The sequence below is a fragment of the Euleptes europaea genome, chromosome 3 (genome assembly GCF_029931775.1).
Source record: "Euleptes europaea isolate rEulEur1 chromosome 3, rEulEur1.hap1, whole genome shotgun sequence".
Classification (NCBI taxonomy): domain Eukaryota; kingdom Metazoa; phylum Chordata; class Lepidosauria; order Squamata; family Sphaerodactylidae; genus Euleptes; species Euleptes europaea.
Window position 1 is genome coordinate 120,364,902 of NC_079314.1, and position 17,482 is coordinate 120,382,383.

The 17,482-nt window shown below is 47.2% G+C and overlaps 1 protein-coding gene across 1 annotated transcript in view; it reads right to left on the reverse strand.

Moving 5' to 3' along the window:
• Positions 1–17,376, reverse strand: part of FBH1 (F-box DNA helicase 1) — a 37,088-nt gene extending 19,712 nt beyond the window's left edge. The window contains exons 1-11 of the mRNA XM_056846626.1: positions 17,366–17,376; positions 15,350–15,594; positions 13,273–13,437; positions 10,959–11,449; positions 7,273–7,403; positions 5,740–5,878; positions 3,738–3,928; positions 2,729–2,832; positions 1,455–1,476; positions 745–827; positions 100–268 (exon numbers count right to left, since the gene is read on the reverse strand). Of these exons, the coding sequence (XP_056702604.1) occupies positions 100–268; positions 745–827; positions 1,455–1,476; positions 2,729–2,832; positions 3,738–3,928; positions 5,740–5,878; positions 7,273–7,403; positions 10,959–11,449; positions 13,273–13,437; positions 15,350–15,594; positions 17,366–17,376 (1,751 nt within the window). The remainder of the gene's footprint in view (positions 1–99; positions 269–744; positions 828–1,454; positions 1,477–2,728; positions 2,833–3,737; positions 3,929–5,739; positions 5,879–7,272; positions 7,404–10,958; positions 11,450–13,272; positions 13,438–15,349; positions 15,595–17,365) is intronic.
• Between the last annotated feature and the right edge of the window lie 106 nt (positions 17,377–17,482).

The following is a 17,482-nucleotide window of genomic DNA, read 5'->3' on the forward strand; positions in this document are numbered from 1 at the left end:
GAAGGGAAAGTCCAATTTGCACCCCTGTGCTGAGTACAAAAAAAAATAACTCCTGTGATTCAAGGCCAGAGGCGAGAGACCACGGAAGTTGCCACTCACTGCCTGCCAACTTCCATAAAGGCCAATGAGTGGAGCGTTTTGCACGTCACGTTCTGGGGAAACACCCGGCTGCCCTGCTCTGCAGTGGTCTTGTTGAATGCCACATACAGGAACCGGAGGTTGGACCACTTCTGGGCGTACTTGATCAGAGTGGAGGTCTTCCCAGTGCCTGCGGAGGAAAGGGAAAGGAGGAGGAGGAGAAGAAGTTGGTTTTTATATGCTGACTTTCTCTACCACTTGAGACTCAAACAGGCTTACAATCACCTTCCCTTCCCCTCCCCACATCAGACACCCTGTGAGGTAGGTGGGGCTGAGAGAGCTCTAATAGAGCTGTGATTAGCCCACGGTCACCCAGCTGGTTTCACGTGGAGGAGAGGGGGAACAAATCCAGTTCACCAGATTAGCCTCCGCAGCTCATGTGGAGAAGTGGGGAATCAAACCCAGGTCTCCAGATTAGAGTCCAAATCAGAGTCCACCTCTCCAAATCACCCCTCTTAACCACTATACCACACTGGAGTTCAGAGCACCATACGAAGTCCTCCCTTCCCTATTTGATCCTCTGGGATGAGATAAGGCCTTTCTGCCCCAAAGGGCATGGAGCATTTTTAAGCCACAGTTTTTGGGTTAAGTCAGCGCTGGCCTTACCTGCAAACGCCACAATCTTCACAACCTGCCCAGGCTCGATCATGTGGTTTAAGATGTGCTGCTGTTCGCGGGTTGGCTGGATGTCAGAGTCAGCGCTAAACAGAACCAGAGAAAGCCAGTGAGGACCTTGTTGACGTACACCCCACTTCTCGGGGTGTGTGGTGGGCTCACCGAAAGCCCTAGAAGGAAAGTTTGGGAAAGCCTAAGCCCCCTTTGCACCCTCCCACCCCACACTTCGACTGAGACAACTGCCACTCTTCAGGGTGAGCAAAACAGGGATCATAGAATCACAGAGTAGTAAGGGACCACCAGAGTCATCTAATAAGAAAGGCCCTGCTGGATCAGACCAAGGTCCATCAACCCGGTGCCTCTAGGAAGCAGTCTGTTCACACCGTGGCCAACCCGGTGCCTCTAGGAAGCCCACAAACAAGACAACTGCAGCAGCATTATCCTGCCTGTGTTCCACAGCACCTTATATAATAGGCATGCTCCTCTGATCCTAGACAGAATAGGTATGCATCATGGCTACTATTGATTTTTACTAGTAGCCATGGATAGCCCTCTCCTGCCAGCATGGTGTAGTTAACTATGCGTTGTGTGAAGAAATACCTCCTTTCTTATGTTTTTAACACAGGCAGGAGGGTGCTGCTGCAGTCGTCTTTCTTGTGGGCTTCCTAAAGGCCCCTGGTTGGCCACTGATTGAACAGACTGCTGGACGTGATGGACCTTGGTCTTATCCAGCAGGACCTTTCTTATGTTCTTATGCTTCTTAGTCCATAACCTCTAAAGCTCCCTTGCCAGTGTGGGCTCTTCCATACAGACAGCATGCAACATTTTCTTCTCCAAGCGGTAGGCTTTCCATGAAGTTTTTCCTAGCTAAAGTGCCTTTTCCTTTCACACAAGCAGCAGTGTTCTACCGTTATCAACAGCTTCCAGAGCATGGAGTGTTTGAGAACACTCCGTAACATCGCATCATAGTTCGGCTACTCATTTACCAATTTTCAGACAGGCAGGCGCCATATTTAGAATCATAGAGTTGGAAGGGACCATAGAGGCCATCTAGTCCAACCCCCTTCTTAATGCAGGATCAGCCTAGAGCAGCTGTTCCCAAGCTGTGCTCCGAGGAGCACTTGGTGCTCTGTGAAACATCTCCTAGTGCTCCATGAAGATATTGGAAAGGCAAATACTACTGTCATTCGGTTTAGTATATAGGTGCTAAGTAAAAATTAGTGCTCCATGACTCAAAAAGTTTGGGAACCTCTGGCCTAGAGCATCCCTGACAAGTGCCTGTTCAGCCTCTGCTTGAAGACTGCCAGAGAGGGGAACTTCACCACCTCCCAAGGTAGCCAATCCCACAGTTGAACAACTCTTACTGTAAATATTTTTTTCCTATTATCCAGCCGGTACCTTTCCTCCAGCAATTTAAACCCATTCTTGCAAGTCCTCTCCTCTGCTGCCAACAGGAACAGCTCCCTGCCCTTCAAATACTTAGAGAGAGCAATCATGTCCCCCCTCAACCGCCTCTTCTCCAGACTGAACATTCCCAACTCCCTATTTACCAAATTTACACCCCACCACTCCCTCGGCATGGTGTGTTTGTGAACACTCCGTAACACCGCATCGTAGTTCGGCTACCTAGTTATCAATTTTCACACAGGCAGGCAGGCGCCATATCTATTTATCTATTTACCAACTTCACACCCCACCACTCTCTTGACAAGCGAGTCTCAAGGTGGCTTACCACAAAGTAAAATAGCAACAAAGTAAAATACAATTCAGGACACAATCTTAAAAGCAATAATAATAAACAGATAATAAATATCTAACACAGTCTGAAACCAACCATATTAAATCTATTGAAACATGGCTGCAACCAAAAGCCCAACAGGAAAATGTTCTGGTGGGAACAATCCAAGAACCGCAAGACATACACAACCATTAATTCATCTTACATTTTGATATAAGTAAGATAGGTGGTACCTGCATCCGTAGCCACTTTCAGGGCAGGATATCTCCGGTTTTGCGACTGCCAGGCCACAGCTTGAGTTCTCCATTTGCCAGAGGCAGTAAAAAAGGTTGTAGTGAATCCTACAAGACGGAAGATGAAGTGGGAAGGAGAAGCGGGCAGAAGAAGCAGAAGGAAAAAAAGCAAAAAAGAAGAAAAAAGAAGCAGAAGAAGAAGCAGAAGAAAAAGAAGAGGGAAGAAAAAGAAAAATAGAAAGAGAAGTGGAGGAAAGAAGAGGAGAAGAAGAAAGGGAAAAAGAAGAACAGTTGGTTTTTATATGCCGACTTTCTCTACCACTTAAGGAAGAATCAAACCAGCTTACCATCACCTTCCCTTCCCCTCCCCACAACAGACACCCTGTGAGGTAGGTGGGGCTGAGAGAGCTGTGACTAGCCCAAGGGCACCCAGCTGGCTTCATGTGGAGCAGTGGGGACTCAAACCCAGTTCTCCAGATCAGAGTCCACTGCTCCAAATCACCGCTCTTAACCACTACACCACACTGGCTCTCAGCGAAAGTGATAAATGGAAGGAGCCAGTGTGGTGCAGTGGTCGTAAGAGGGGATCCCGCAGCTTGCTGAGTCTGTAGGCATGCCGGGAACTACAAAGAAGGTTAGTGGGCAGCACAACAAAATGGCTGCTGCGAGAGGCGGGACCAATCCCAAAAAGGCCACTGTGCGGAGGCAATTTCAAACTAACGAGAAGTTCCAAGCCAAGCATCATCTTGCAATGGGGAGCAGCTATTTCCAAAAGGGCCCCTCCGCCCACTGACTTAACGGTGACGCTTCCTGGATTCTTCACAAGCACTTCCTTCTCTAGTGAAGGGAAGGAAAGCCAGGGTTTCAACTCCTTACAGTTGAAGGGAGGAAAGGAGATGAGAATCAGGAAACACAGCTCCCTCAGCCGTTCCTCGTAGGGATTCAGCCTTTCCTCCCTTCAACTGACTGCTGCCCTGCCCCCTGCTAAGGACCCTCTTCTTCTCCACATGTACCGGTTGCTGACGTTAACACTGTCGGCCCGCATGGCATGGAGAAGGGTAGCCATGCAGTACAAGGCCTCAGTGACATCCACCAGGGAGAGGGTCGATCCGGGTCTCTGAAGGCAAGACACCAGTTTCTGGATGTCGCCGAGCGATCCGGAGAAGAGCACAATGGCTGCCATCACAGCCCAAACGTTCGGCATCTGGAGAGAGGAAAAGGGAAGGCTTTAAGAACAGAAGAACAGAAGAAAGGCCCTGCTGGATCAGACCAAGGCCCATCAAGTCCAGCAGTCTGTTCACACCATGGCCAACCAGGCGCCTCTAGGAAGCCCACAAGGAAGACGACTGCAGCAGCACCATCCTGCCTGTGTTCCACCACACCCGAAATAATAGGCATGCTCCTCTGATACTAGAGAAAATAGGTATTCAGCATGACTAGTATCCATTCTAACTAATAGCCATGAATACCCCTTTCCTCCATGAATATGTCCACTCCCCTCTTAAAGTCCTCCAAGCTGGCAGCCATCACCACATCCTGGGGCAGGGAGTTCCACAATTTCACTATGCGTTGTGTGAAGAAATACTTCCTTTTATCTGTTTTGAATCTCTCACCCTCCAGCTTTGTGGACTGGTTTACTCAGAACTAATTCCTGCATGGAATCATAACTCCATCTTGTCAAGAATAATCAGCATTTTCTACACTGCCGGCCTTTGGAGAGCATCAAGTGAACTGCATAATATTTACAAACTGCACTCGGCTATTGATAACAGCAGCTGCCTGAGCATAGAATATTTGTGAACATTCCATGACATCGCAACTGCCTGGCCAATCACTGGAGGTTTGCCTTAAGGCCCCCTGAGCACAAAATGTTTGTGAACACTCCATGACATCGCAGCTGCCTGGCCAATCACTAGAGCAGTGGTTCCCAACCTTTTTTTGACCAGGGACCACTAGGATTTTTTTGTTTGGTGCAGGGACCCCAAGGTTCAAAATAAAAATTCCGAGAATTTGAAAATAAACTTTAATCATAACTGTTAGTTAAACATTAAACTTAGAATAATATTTGAATATATTTTATAATAGAGAAATTTTAATTGAAAATATTAATTTATTATGGGTTTATAACTTTGTTTCACAGACCCTAATTTAGTTCTCGCGGACCCCTGGGGGTCCGTGGACCCCCGGTTGGGAACCAGTGCACTAGAGGCTTGCCTGAAGGCCCCCTGAGCGAAGAATGTTTGTGAACACTCCATGATATCACAGCTGTGTGTCAACAACTCTCAGCCATCCTGTCCAAAGATGGGGGAACAAAACGGTGTTTTGGAGCAGTGAACTCTAATCTGGAGAACAAGGTTTGATTCCCCATTCCTCCACATGAGCAGTGGAGGCTAATCTGGTAAACTGGATTTGTTTCCCCGCTCCTACACATGAAGCCAGCTGGGTGACCTTGGGCTAGTCACACACTCTCAGCCCACCTACCTCACAAGGCGTCTGTTGTGGAGACGGGAAGAAAAGGTGGATTTTAAGCCGGTTTGATTCTGCCTTAAGTGGTAGAGAAAGTCGGCATATAAAAACCAACTCTTCTTCTTTTTCTTCTGCCCTGGAGGTTTTTAAGCAGAGGCCAGATGGCCATCTATCAGCAATGCTAATTCTGTAACCTTAGGCAGATCCAGAGGAAGGCAACCAAGATGGTGAGGGGTCTGGAGACCAAGTCCTATGAGGAAAGGTTGAAGGAGCTGGGTGTGTTTAGCCTGAAGAGGAGAAGACTGAGAAGTGATATGATAACCATCTTCAAGTTCTCCAGATTAGAGTCCGCCGCTCATTTGGAGGAGTGGAGAATCAAACCCGGTTCTCCAGTTTAGAGTCCGCCGCTCATGTGGAGGGGTGGGGAATCGAACCCGGTTCTCCAGATTAGAGTCCAGCGCTCCAAACCACTGCTCTTAACCACTATACCATGCAGACAGGCAGTCGAGCTGCCAAAGCCACCCGAAAGCGCAAGGACACAGGACGTACCCCCTCGATCGGGCTTTCCAAATAGGGCAGCCGGTGGATGATGCAGATTTCCGCAACGGGAAAGAGCGGGTGGCTCTCCAGGCACTCCAGGATGGCTCGGGTGTCCCAGCGCTGATGGCTCTTCAAGGCCACTATGCACCTGGGTTCAAAAGCAAGATGGGAGAACAGTTCAGTGTGCGCTCCTTTATGTGGAACAGATAGACACACCAATAGGATTCCTCTTGTGCACAGCCGTTTAACAATCCATACTCAGTATCCACCGTAGTGAATATATGCAGGCATTCACTACGGTGAATTCACTACGGTGGATACTGAGTATGGATTGTTAAACGGCTGTGCACAAGAGGAATCCTATTGGTCAGCTTGTCAGCTGACTTTTAGAAGACATATTGCAAGACGACACTGTGCAGCAAGACATCTGTAATTTCTCTTTGAGGACTTGGATTGCAGGACATTGTGGACAATTTATCTATCTTGTCTATGGTGGTTTAGTATTGTAAATCGTGTTATGAAAACTTTGTGAACTGATATTTAAAGAGATACTAAGCATGGGAAAAATATAAAAATAACAAAAGAATTGGAAAGTGGCTGCTTGTTGGGATATTTTTCTTTAACAGGAGATTAGCCAGCCTCTATATACAACACACTCTTACTTAATTGTTAGTACCTGGAGGTTGGCAACCTTAGACCAAGGTCCATCAAGTCCAGCAGCCTGTTCACACAGTGGCCAACCAGGTGCCTCTAGGAAGCCCACAAACAAGGCAACTGCAGCAGCAATTATCCTGCCTGTGTTCCATGGCACCTAATATAACAGGTACGCTCCCCTGATCCTGGAGATAATAGGTACGCTTCATGATTGGTATCCATTTTTACTAGTATCTGTGAACAGCCCTCTCCTCCATGAACATGTCCACCCCCCGCTTAAAGCCTTCCAAGTTGGCAGCCATCACCATTTCCTGGGGCAGGGAGTTCCACAATTCAACTACGCATTGTGAGAAGAAATACTTCCTTTTCTCTGTTTTGAATCTCTCACCTCTAGCTTCAGCAGATGACCCCACATTCTGGTATTATGGGAGAGGAGCCCTGGACTTCCTTGATGGGCTCCCATCCAAATACTAACCAGGAACAACCATGCTTAGTTGCCAAGATCTGGCAAGATCGGGCTAGCCTGGGCCATCCAGGTGATTCTGGCAAGTTGTTGTATGAGAAAACTCTCGTACTTCAAAGTTGGAGGAGGAAGAAAAGGAGGAGGAGGAGAAGGAGAGTTTGTTTTTATATCCCCCACAACAGACACCTTGTGATGTAGGTGGGGCTGAAAGAGTTTGGAGAGAACTGAGACTAGCCCAAGGTCACCCAACAGGCTTCCTGTGGAGGAGTGGGGAAATCAAACCCGGTTCTCCAGATTAGAGTCAATCACTTTTAACCATTACACCCCGCTGCCTCTCTTTGCAGGGAAGGTGAGATATAGAGAGGGCAGACAGACAAAATAAGGCAAGTTGACTGCTGCAGCATCCCTGGAGAAGGCTGACTCACCGTATCAGTCCCAGCATACACTGGTCCTGCTCTTTGATTAGGCCGTATTGGCGTCGAGTGGCATCAACCGTCAGCAGGGCTTGACTTTCTTTCTTCAGGTACCGCAGGTACAGCTTTTTCCAAGGGACGAACTGAAAGAACAAAGGAATCCATCAGACTGCTTTTAAAAGTGGATGGACGGAGAGACAGGATGGTGGAGTGGTTAGAGCAGGGGTGCTGAACGCAATTGTTACGAGGGAAGGGTATAACATAAGTGTCACTTGTTCGGGCCGGGCCATGCCTTGCCAGCCCAGATCGAGAGTGGGGGGGGGTGGATGCCTCGGCTGGCTTGCGGGCCAGATAAGAGCTCTCAAGGGGCAGAATCCAGCCCGCGGGCCTTCTGTTTGACACCCCTGGGTTAGAGTGTCAGACAAGGACCCCAGCAGCCCCACGTTCAAATCCCGGCATGCCATGAACTTTATTGGGAGATTGTAACAGAAGAAAGGGATATGGGGAGGGGGGAGACAAAGAGAGAGAGAAACTTGGAGAGAGGGTTCCCCAGTGCAGCCCTGAACACACGAAGCTGTTTTATTCTGAATCTCAAGTACAGATCTTTCACATCACCTACTGCCTGGTCCTTTTAACTGGAGATGCTGGGGATTGAACCTGAGACCTTCTGCATACCAAGCAGAGGCTCTGCCACTGAGCCATGGCCCCTTCCCCAAGAGCTGAACACACATGAACACATGAAGCTGCCTTATACTGCATCAGACCCTCCGTCCATCAGTCAGTATTGTATACTCAGACTGGCAACGGCTCTCCTGGGTCTCAGGCGGAGGTCTTTCACATCACCTCTTAACTGACCCTTTCAACTGAATCTATTTCTGGTGTATGGGATGGACTCACCTCTAGAACAATGGAAGTAGAGATGAGCAGAAAAGCTACCATTGATTCCAGTGAACTTAACGCCATTTAGGACTGCATATCTGTTGGATACTTAAATCCGGAGACTGGAGCCATGAACAGACAAGACAGATCTTCCTATGAACCTGAGAAAAGCCACAGGTTTGCAGAAAAATCTGACATCTAAAAATAAATTTACTGTTGGCTTAACCCCCCAAAGATTAGAAGTCTGTAACTTTAAGACACAAATGCCCTTTGTGGCCATTACTAGGTAACCACAATAATATTGCCACTTGAAGTATTGGTTTCTGTCAGTAAGAAGCAATGGTTGGCGCAGGGCCCTTTCCAGGGTGGTGTTGGCCTTTGAGGGAGGACACATTGGCACTAGACCTGGCAACAACCACTATGCAACTTGCTACCATGCAACTTGCATGACTCACCCAGGCCTGGCTGCTTGCTACAGTTCAACAGCAGGCACCCATGTAAGCTGGGTTGGTGTAGTTCACGATGGGTAGCAGTGTTAGTCTGTCAATAGCAGTAGAAAAGAGCCAGATTCCCAGTAGCACCTTAAAGACTAACATAATTTCTGGCAGGGTATGAGCTTTTGTGAGCCCCAGCTCCCTTCTTCAGATACAGCTAGAATGTGAGTCTTCTTCAGATACAGCTAGAATGTGAGTCTATCTATCCTTAAGTAGAGAAGAGTGAATTAGACATACAGTGGCAATGTAAATGTCAAAAGCATGTAAATGACATTAGCAGGCATGATTGGATTAGGTGTGATATGCAGAGGGGTAGTAAGCATGGAAAAATTAGCATTGGTAATGAGACAAGAATCCCAGATCTCTGTTCAATCCAGGAGAATGCATTGTCTTGAGCTTTGTTATGAGTTCAATTCAGCAGCCTCTCTTTCTAATCTCCCTTTGGAATCCCTTTGTAAGAGAACTGCTACTCTTAACTCAGCAACCGAATGTCCTGGAAGGTTAAAATGTTCCCTCACTGGTTTTTGATGTCACACTTATGTCCATTCAATCTTTGTCGCAAGGACTGGCCTGTTTGTCCAATGCAGAGGGTAGAAGAGTATTGCTGGCATGTGATGGCAACCCTATCCCTGGGACAGTGGCAGAGTTGGTGGGACTCTGCTTGCTTCTCTTTGCCAGTGGCCATGTAGGACAGTGGCCCACCAGGAAATTTCCCTTCAATGGTCAGTGTACCAATGGTCAGGGAAGGAGACTGTAAGCCGGTTTGATTCTTCCTTAAGTGGGAGAGAAAGTCGGCATATAAAAACCAACTCCTCCTCTTCTTCTTCCCCACCAGTTGGTTGGCAACATTCAAGTCGCGACAGGGACCACAGGAGGAGATTGGTAGGCTGGTGGTTGGCAAGGAATCAGAGGATCACTGAGCAAAATGTCCCACAAGGGTCTGTCCCATTGCATGATCAAAGAATGTCAAATCCACACCTTCTTTGTCACCGAAAAAAACCCAAACATTTCAAGGTTCTGTCAAGAATATACAAGCATGCTATATTATTGTGACAGGACAGCTGAGAAGGAGCTGTCAGATCTACTTGATCTTGCTGATGCAAGGTGTAGTAATGACTTGCCCCAGCAGAGTGGACTGGAGAGAACTGGATGGAACTGGTGGCATGATGCAATACACCAGGTGGCCAGGCAATTAACTATACCAGAGATGTGTATATAAGGAGCACAGCCTCTAAGGTTTTAGTGTTGGACTGAATATACTTCTAAGCCTGAGGCTCTGCTGGAATTTGTATATAGAGCATACTAACTGCACTGTGAATAAAGGAGCACTTTTGTATAAGCTGCCGTCTGGAGGAGTTTCTTGGGCATCTGATTAAATCCGCTGAACTTCCCCTTACCGCTTGTTTATTAAATCTTACCCCATTTGATTTCTCTAATGCCTATTTTTTTCTTAGCGCATCACTCCTTTCTCATTTCAGCTCCTTTGGGGGTCAGAGGGCAAAAACGGGCCCTTTGAACGGCTTATCTCTGAACTCGGAAACAGGAGGCTGAGAAGGGAGGCAGCGGCGTCCACATGAAGCGGCGGCTCGGCTTTGATGCCTCTCTTAACATGCTGGATGTTGATTACTTTCTGAGCATGACAGAAGAAGAAAGGTACGAGGGTAATCTCTCAACCAGCCTCTTCGAGCCGGTTTGCTCCTTCAATCTGTGCTGTATTCAGGATTTCATGGCGGTGGCGCATGATTGGCCTGGAGGAAAATTCCTAACTGACCCCAAAGTAGCAATCGGCATTACCCTGGGCACGGAAGAAAGGGCCAGGAGAGCCAAGCACGGACTCATCCCAGACTCAACTACTGGATTACTATAGCTATTAAAATTTGTGTCAAATTTTGCTCAATCAACTTTGTATTTTCTAGCCTTGGTTTCTTCCCCTCCCCCGCAATTACCCACTCCCAGTTTAATAAAATGTTTAAAAACATTTAATTTAATAAAAAGTTTAATAAACTTAAATAGAGGACTGAATATTAAACCATGCATAACTTCACTGGCAGGAATCAAGCTAACTACATTTCCTAATCTGCTGGCGTGACGTGTCGCAGTTTCTGGCTGCTTTGTGAAGCCGAATACGACTTCGCTGCCTGAGATGGAGATTCTCTCAAAACGAAGGGAGCTACGACTCTTGACAGCTGATGCCCCGGAAATCTCATTTCTGAGGTGCAACTGGACTCGAATTTTGCTCTTCCACTGCAGACTGCCACGGCTACCCACCTGAAACTCCCAACATTGAACGTGACCCTTCAAACAAACAGCCAAAGCATTGCTCACCTGTGGATCGGAGATGATCTCTCGCCAGCGATGGGACACCAGGCTGAGGCTTTGGTAGAGGTCAACGGTGGGCACGAGGGCAAAGATGGCTCGGAGGACTTCGTCTGGCAGCTGGTCAATGTGGCCTTGGGGCTCAGTCCAGGGCGTGGTTCCCAGGAGCCCGAAACAGGCGTCAGGAAGCGGATCAAAGTCCATGTCGTCGAATTCCTCTTTGATTCCGGCCTGGTATGGAGATGGCTCACAGACTCCGTCCGACAATGTCCGAGTATCCTGGTCCCCGTGGCTGCTATCCATGGGGCAGTTACTGGCACTCTGGGAGAAACGCGGCCTGCTTTCGGAAGCCACTGGGGCTAGGTTCCACTCTCCACAGAGAAGGGAACAAGATTCCGGGGAATCCTCAACTTTGATTTGGCTACTTTGGGCGCTGCCATCCGCACACGGTGAGGGGTGGGCTTTGATTCTGAAGTAATCGGTGATAGTCCTCTGGTGGCCTGCTCCTTCAAGAGACACAGAAAGGACGAACGTTGAAGCAGCTTCCAAAGATGAGAATATGCTGGAGTGTTAGCTGTGCCCATTGCTAGTTCAGTCAGATCTAGACACAGTGATCCATTCCTCAGCTATACCTGGACTGGACTACTGCTATGTGCTCTACTTGGGGATACCCTTGAAGAATGTTTGGAAGCTGAAGCTAGTGAAGTATTTCTTCACCCAACACATAGTTAAATTGTGGAACTCCCTGCCCCAGGATGTGGTGACGGCTGCCAACTTGGAAGGCTTTAAGAGGAGAGTGGACATGTTCATGGAGGAAGAAGAGTTGGTTTTTATATGCCGACTTTCTTTGCCACTTAATTTTATACAATAAAAATTGTTTTTAAAAAAGATAGCTTAGAATTGAAAGGTATGTTATAGCTTTCTAATTACATAGCTTAAGAACATAAGCAAGGCCCTGCTGGATCAGACCAAGGCCCATCAAGTCCAGTAGTCTGTTCACACAATGGCCAACCAGGTGCCTCTAGGAAGCCACAAACAAGACAACTGCAGCAGCACCATCCTGCCTGTTTTCCACCGCACCTCATATAATAGGCCTGCTCCTCTGATACTAGAGAGAATAGGGATGCAGCATGACTAGTATCCATTTTATCTAATAGCCATGAATACCCCTTTCCTGCATGAATATGTCCACTCCCCTCTTAAAGCCTTCCAAGTTGGCAGCTTCTTAATAGTTTCTTTACAGTATCCAGATATTTCAAATATAGTAACTTTCACTATGAGCAATCTTTAACCAAGGAGGTTATTTTTATTAAGAACATTTTTGAACTAGTTAAAAGATTAATGTTATTAAGTGTAGATAACAGAAGCAGTAAAAAACAGGTTCAATATAGCATTTAAGATTTGATATTATGACTATACAATTAGTAACTAACAGGTTAATATTTCAGAGTATAATGAATATTGGCACACTTTGGAAGGGTGGAATGATTGAATGTGGTATGTATGTGGAATTTGTTTTGTTTGTTTTTGTAAAAATAATAAAATTTATTTTAAAAAAGATAGCTTAGAATTATAATTGTATTCAGTGTTACTTAATTTTAATGTAGCGATTTTAAAATTGTTTATTATGTACTATTGTATATGCCTATTTATATGTATATATCTTATGATGTTCAAGGGAGGTCAGGATATAAATAAAATGTGTTATCATTATTAATTATTATAACTACTACTACTACTAACCATGGTCGACCCTGTTCAGTTTCCCAAGCCAGGGCAAGCTCCAGCTGAGCCGGGCTATACCCAGCCTGCTGACTTAAAAAATAATCACAGAAGCTTGCTGGGAGACTGTGAGCCAGTCACACTCGCTCTGCCTAACCTACCCCACAGAGTTGTTGTGAGAATAAAATGGAGGAGAGGAGGACGACATAAACCGCCTATTCGGGTCCCCACTGGGTGCTAATGAATCAAACAAACAAATCATTCCACATTGCAGCAACCCTGCAAGTTACCGTTTAAGGAGTCTTAAAGCGGCTTACAATCGCCTTCCCTTCTCCTCCCCACAACAGACACCTTGTGACGTAGGTGGGGCTGAGAGAGTTCGGAGAGAACTGTGACTAGCCCAAGGTCACCCAGCTGGCTTCATGTGGAGGAGCAGGGAAACAAACCCAGTTCACCACATCAGAGTCTGCCACTCATGTGGAAGAGTGGGGAATCAAATCCAGTTCTCCAGATTAGCATCTTAACCGCTACGTCACAATTGTTCTTGAGTCTTCCCCTAGACTTCCGAGAATACAACAGGTCAGGATGCTGCCATACACACCTCTTGGATGCTTCTTGGTCCGGTAAGAAGGGTAGAGACCCCGGTTGGAGTCTCGGCTGCTCTGCCTCTGGCTGAAGGGTTGCGTCAAGGCCGCGGTGCCTTCCGGACTCTGGTTCAGAGCATCACAATCATCGGCAGAGAGGCGAAGGCGCTTGAAACGTCTCACTGTTAAAGACAAAGAAGTCAAAATGGCAGGGGGCTGATTCGCGGTTGGGGAACATACCCTACGGCCCGGTGCATGCAAGCAGAAGACGGAGACAGCAGAACCCAAGGGGTAGGATCAAAGATTCCTTTGAAATGTGGTGTTGGAGGAGAGTGTTACGGATACCGTGTACTGCCAAAAAACAAATCAGTCGGTTTTTGATCAAATCAAGCCTGAACTGACCCTAGAAGCTAAAATGACTAAACTGAGGCTGTCATACTTTGGTCACATTACGAGAAGACAAGAGTCACTGGAAAAGACAATCATACTAGGAAAGGTTGAGGGCCACAGGAAAAGAGGAAGACCCAAGAAAAGATGGATTGACTCTGTAAAAGAAGCCACAGCCCTCAATTTGCAAGATCTGAGCAAGTCTGTCAAAGATAGGACATTTTGGAGGACTTTCATTCATAGGGTCACCATAAGTCGGAAGCAACTTGACGGCACTTAACACACACACAGGATCCTATTTGGGAACGCTCCCCTATGTTGAAACCCCCCCTGCAATTAGACAGACAGCTCCGAAAGCCCGGAGGGAGGGAGGAGAGAAGGGTACAATCCGTCTCCCTGTCCTGTTCGTTTTCTTTTGACAAGGATTTTATTAATGCAAAAAACCCCATAAAGCTAGACTCCATCTCCTCGGGTCAGAACTGTTAAATAACAGCCCATTGTGCCTGTGTGTCCAGTGGCGTCAAGTCGCAGCCGCCTTTTGGCAACCCCAAGCGAGGAGCTTTCAAGGCAAGTGGGAAGCAGAGGTGGTTTGCCATTGCCTTCCTCTGCAGAGGCTTCTTTGGTGGTCTCCCTTCCAAGTACCGACCCTGCTTAGCTTCCGAGAAGTGACGAGATCAGGCTCTACCATGGCGTCTTCCCTCCCAACAGTCCCTTAGACCTGTATTAACAGTAGGGTTGCCAGGTCCCTCTTCACCACCGGTGGATTTTGGGGTGGAGCCTGAGGAGGGCAGGGTTTGGGGAGGGACTTCAATGCCATAGAGTCCAACGGCCAAAGCGGCCATTTTCTCCAGGTGAACTGATCTCTATCAGCTTGAGATCAGTTGTAATAGTGGGAGATCTCCAGCCAGTACCTGGAGGTTGGCGCCCCTAATTAAAAGGAGAGGACTTTTCCCACCCCATGCTGTCGGAAACATCCCTACCAATTTGAATGGAAGTGGAGGGGGGGGGGAGAGAAAACTATCTTTCCCCCACTCTCTTCCTTCTAGCTCCCAAATGTTCAGCGCCCAGGGAGGTGGTCCTAGATAGCAAACATAAATAAATAAATAAAATAAGGAAACTAACCAGCACTCAGAAAAGAGCAAGAGTCCAGTAGCACCTTAAAGACTACCAAAATTCCTGGCAGGGAAGCTTTTCACGGCATGGAGGTAATTAACATCTTTTGGCAAACAGCATCCCATGAAGCCTCTATTATTAAAGGCCCAGGGCTGCTTCCCCCTCCCACCTCCAGGCCGGTTGGCAACCAGTTTATAGATGCTAGAGAAGGAAGCAATGGCAGGGTCGATGTTTCTAACTTTGCAAACTTACTTTGCAAACTTATAACTTTGCAAGCTAACTTATAACTTTGCAAACCAACTTTGCAAGCTTTTCACTTTGCAAACTTATCCCCACCCCCCCAAGGGTAGCCTAACCCAGGGACACCCTCTCCCACTCAGCTAAACAGGACTTGCCCCCAAGAAAGCATGCACGGGACTCCAGCCTCACACACCTCGGTCCCACAAGGAGCAATTAATTAGGGGGCTGCATTAATTGCTCTCCCCGACCCCCCCGGGATTCTCACTCTCATGGCAGGGAAGTTTGCCAACAGCCTTCTGGGCCCCCTTCCTTGTGCGCGCACCCTACCTTGCTTCCTGGAGCCGCACAGCCTACCCCGCTGGCCGCCTGCCGCGAGAAGCCCGCCCCCCAGCCGCTGATTGACGCCCCTGCTGGCTAATCCACGAGGCCACTCGCGGCTGTTTTTCCGGGTTCGCCGGGGACGACCGAAGCCGTGCCCGGAGTTCACTTCCGGGTCCCTCCCCTCCCTTTCCGCCCCAAAGAGGCCACGTGCAGCAGCGGGTCCCCCGCGCCACCCCTGACTTCCGAGCCTGGGGGCATCTCCGTTTGAGGGGCAGGGGCTACGGGAAGCCCATAGGGACACAATTAGCACATCAGTCGATGCCAGCGAGGCGATGTTTTATTTATTTACTTTTATTTAATTTTTAAAAATAAAAACCGTTTTTTAAAAAAAAGAAAATTCACAGTGGGCAGCCGTGTTAGTCTGTCTGCAGTAGAAGACACTCAGACCCAGGAAATCGCCGGTGATGGGTGTGATTGATGGTCTTCTTTGCAGCGGAAGGGCTGCTGCAGCAGCTGGCACCGCACAGCATTGCAAGTAAGGGTCTTGTGCCTGTGACGCTGCATTCCCATGTGATGCATGCATTGCTTCCCAGCCCCTCCGCTGCTGTGGAGGGGAAGCCCAGGAGGCGAGCGGGCATGCCCGGGTGCAAAACAGAGCGGCGCTTTTAAATGCACGCGTGCACCGCGGTTTCCAAACTCTTGTGCATGCTTTAAAGCACTGGTTCCCAATCAGAACTAAATTAAGGTCCGCGAAACAAAGTTATAAACCCATAGTAAATTAATATTTTCAATTAAAAGTTCTATATTATAAATATATATATATATTCAAATATTATTCTAAGCTTAATGTTTAACTAACAGTTATGATTAAAGTTTATTTTCAAATTCTCAGAATTTTTATTTTGAACCTTGGGGTCCCTGCACCGAACAAAAAAGTCCTAGTGGTCCCTGGCCAAAAAAAGGTTGGGAACCACTGCTTTAAAGGGAGGGTTGCCAGGCCCCTCTTTGCAACCGGCGGGAGGTTTTGGGGGCCGAGCCTGAGGAGGGTGGGGTTTGGGGAGGGACTCCAATGCCGTAGAGTCCAATGGCCAAAGCGGCCCTTTCTGCAGGGGGACTGATCTCTGTCGGCTGGAGATCAGTTGTAGTAGCAGATGCCCAGCTAGTTCCTTGCATCACATTGGAATACCCTAGGCTGAATTTGAATTTTGGACATTGGACCTTGGATTTTGTACCTTGGACCGTGGAAGATTGATGATGAAATACGATCAGGATTTTGACTGAATTGCGTGGACTAAATTGAGTCTAAGGTTTACATGCCATATATATAAGGGTGAAGTAACCGCATATATATTTGGTACTTAAATAATATATGTTAACAAGTATTGCTCTAATTATATTTTTGTTTGAATTGTTTCCGAGTGGCATGCTTACTTACCTCCCCAGTCTTAGTAGGGGGTATAGTTTCTTTGAACTGTTTAATGTTTAGAGCTGGTGCTGCATTTCTCTTTAACTAGTTCCTGGAGGTTGGCAACCCTATTTAAAGACCAAAAAACAGCCATTTCCAGCGCTCTGGTGCTCGGGTGAAAAACAAGCGGTTGGAAATATGCTTGCCGGAAGGCTGGTCTTCAATTGCATGCCAACTTCCATTGGCTTCCCAATGCAGGTGTGAGTTTAGCCGTCCCCCTTTTTATTAAATATGCTGCAAGCGGAAGGCTTGAACCTCTCCAATAAGGCTGCATATTAAAGAGTCACCCACATTGAGTCAGAGATATTTTCCTTTCCAGTAAGCAAGTCAAACGGTAGTCAGTAATTCCTGATTTTGTACTCCAAAGACTGGTGTTTGTTGGGTATTTCTGTTTTAGAATCTCAAAGGGCGGCACTATTTCCCTGAGATGAATTATTTTATTCTGCCATTTCGTTTGAACCTTGATTTTTTCTCCCCCTTCATGGAAAAAGGGGACTATTGAAGGATATATTCCTTATGCCTAAATGGTTCTGTCTACGGATTGACTCGAAGCTTGAAAAAAATCTGCGAAATGGGAATATCACCAGGAACCCATTGCGCCTTTAGATTATTTTCCGTGACTTGTTTGACACACTTACCTGTTGGATGTGTTATATGTAATGCTATTTATTGTGAGCACTTGTGCCTTTTTTTGTAATAGG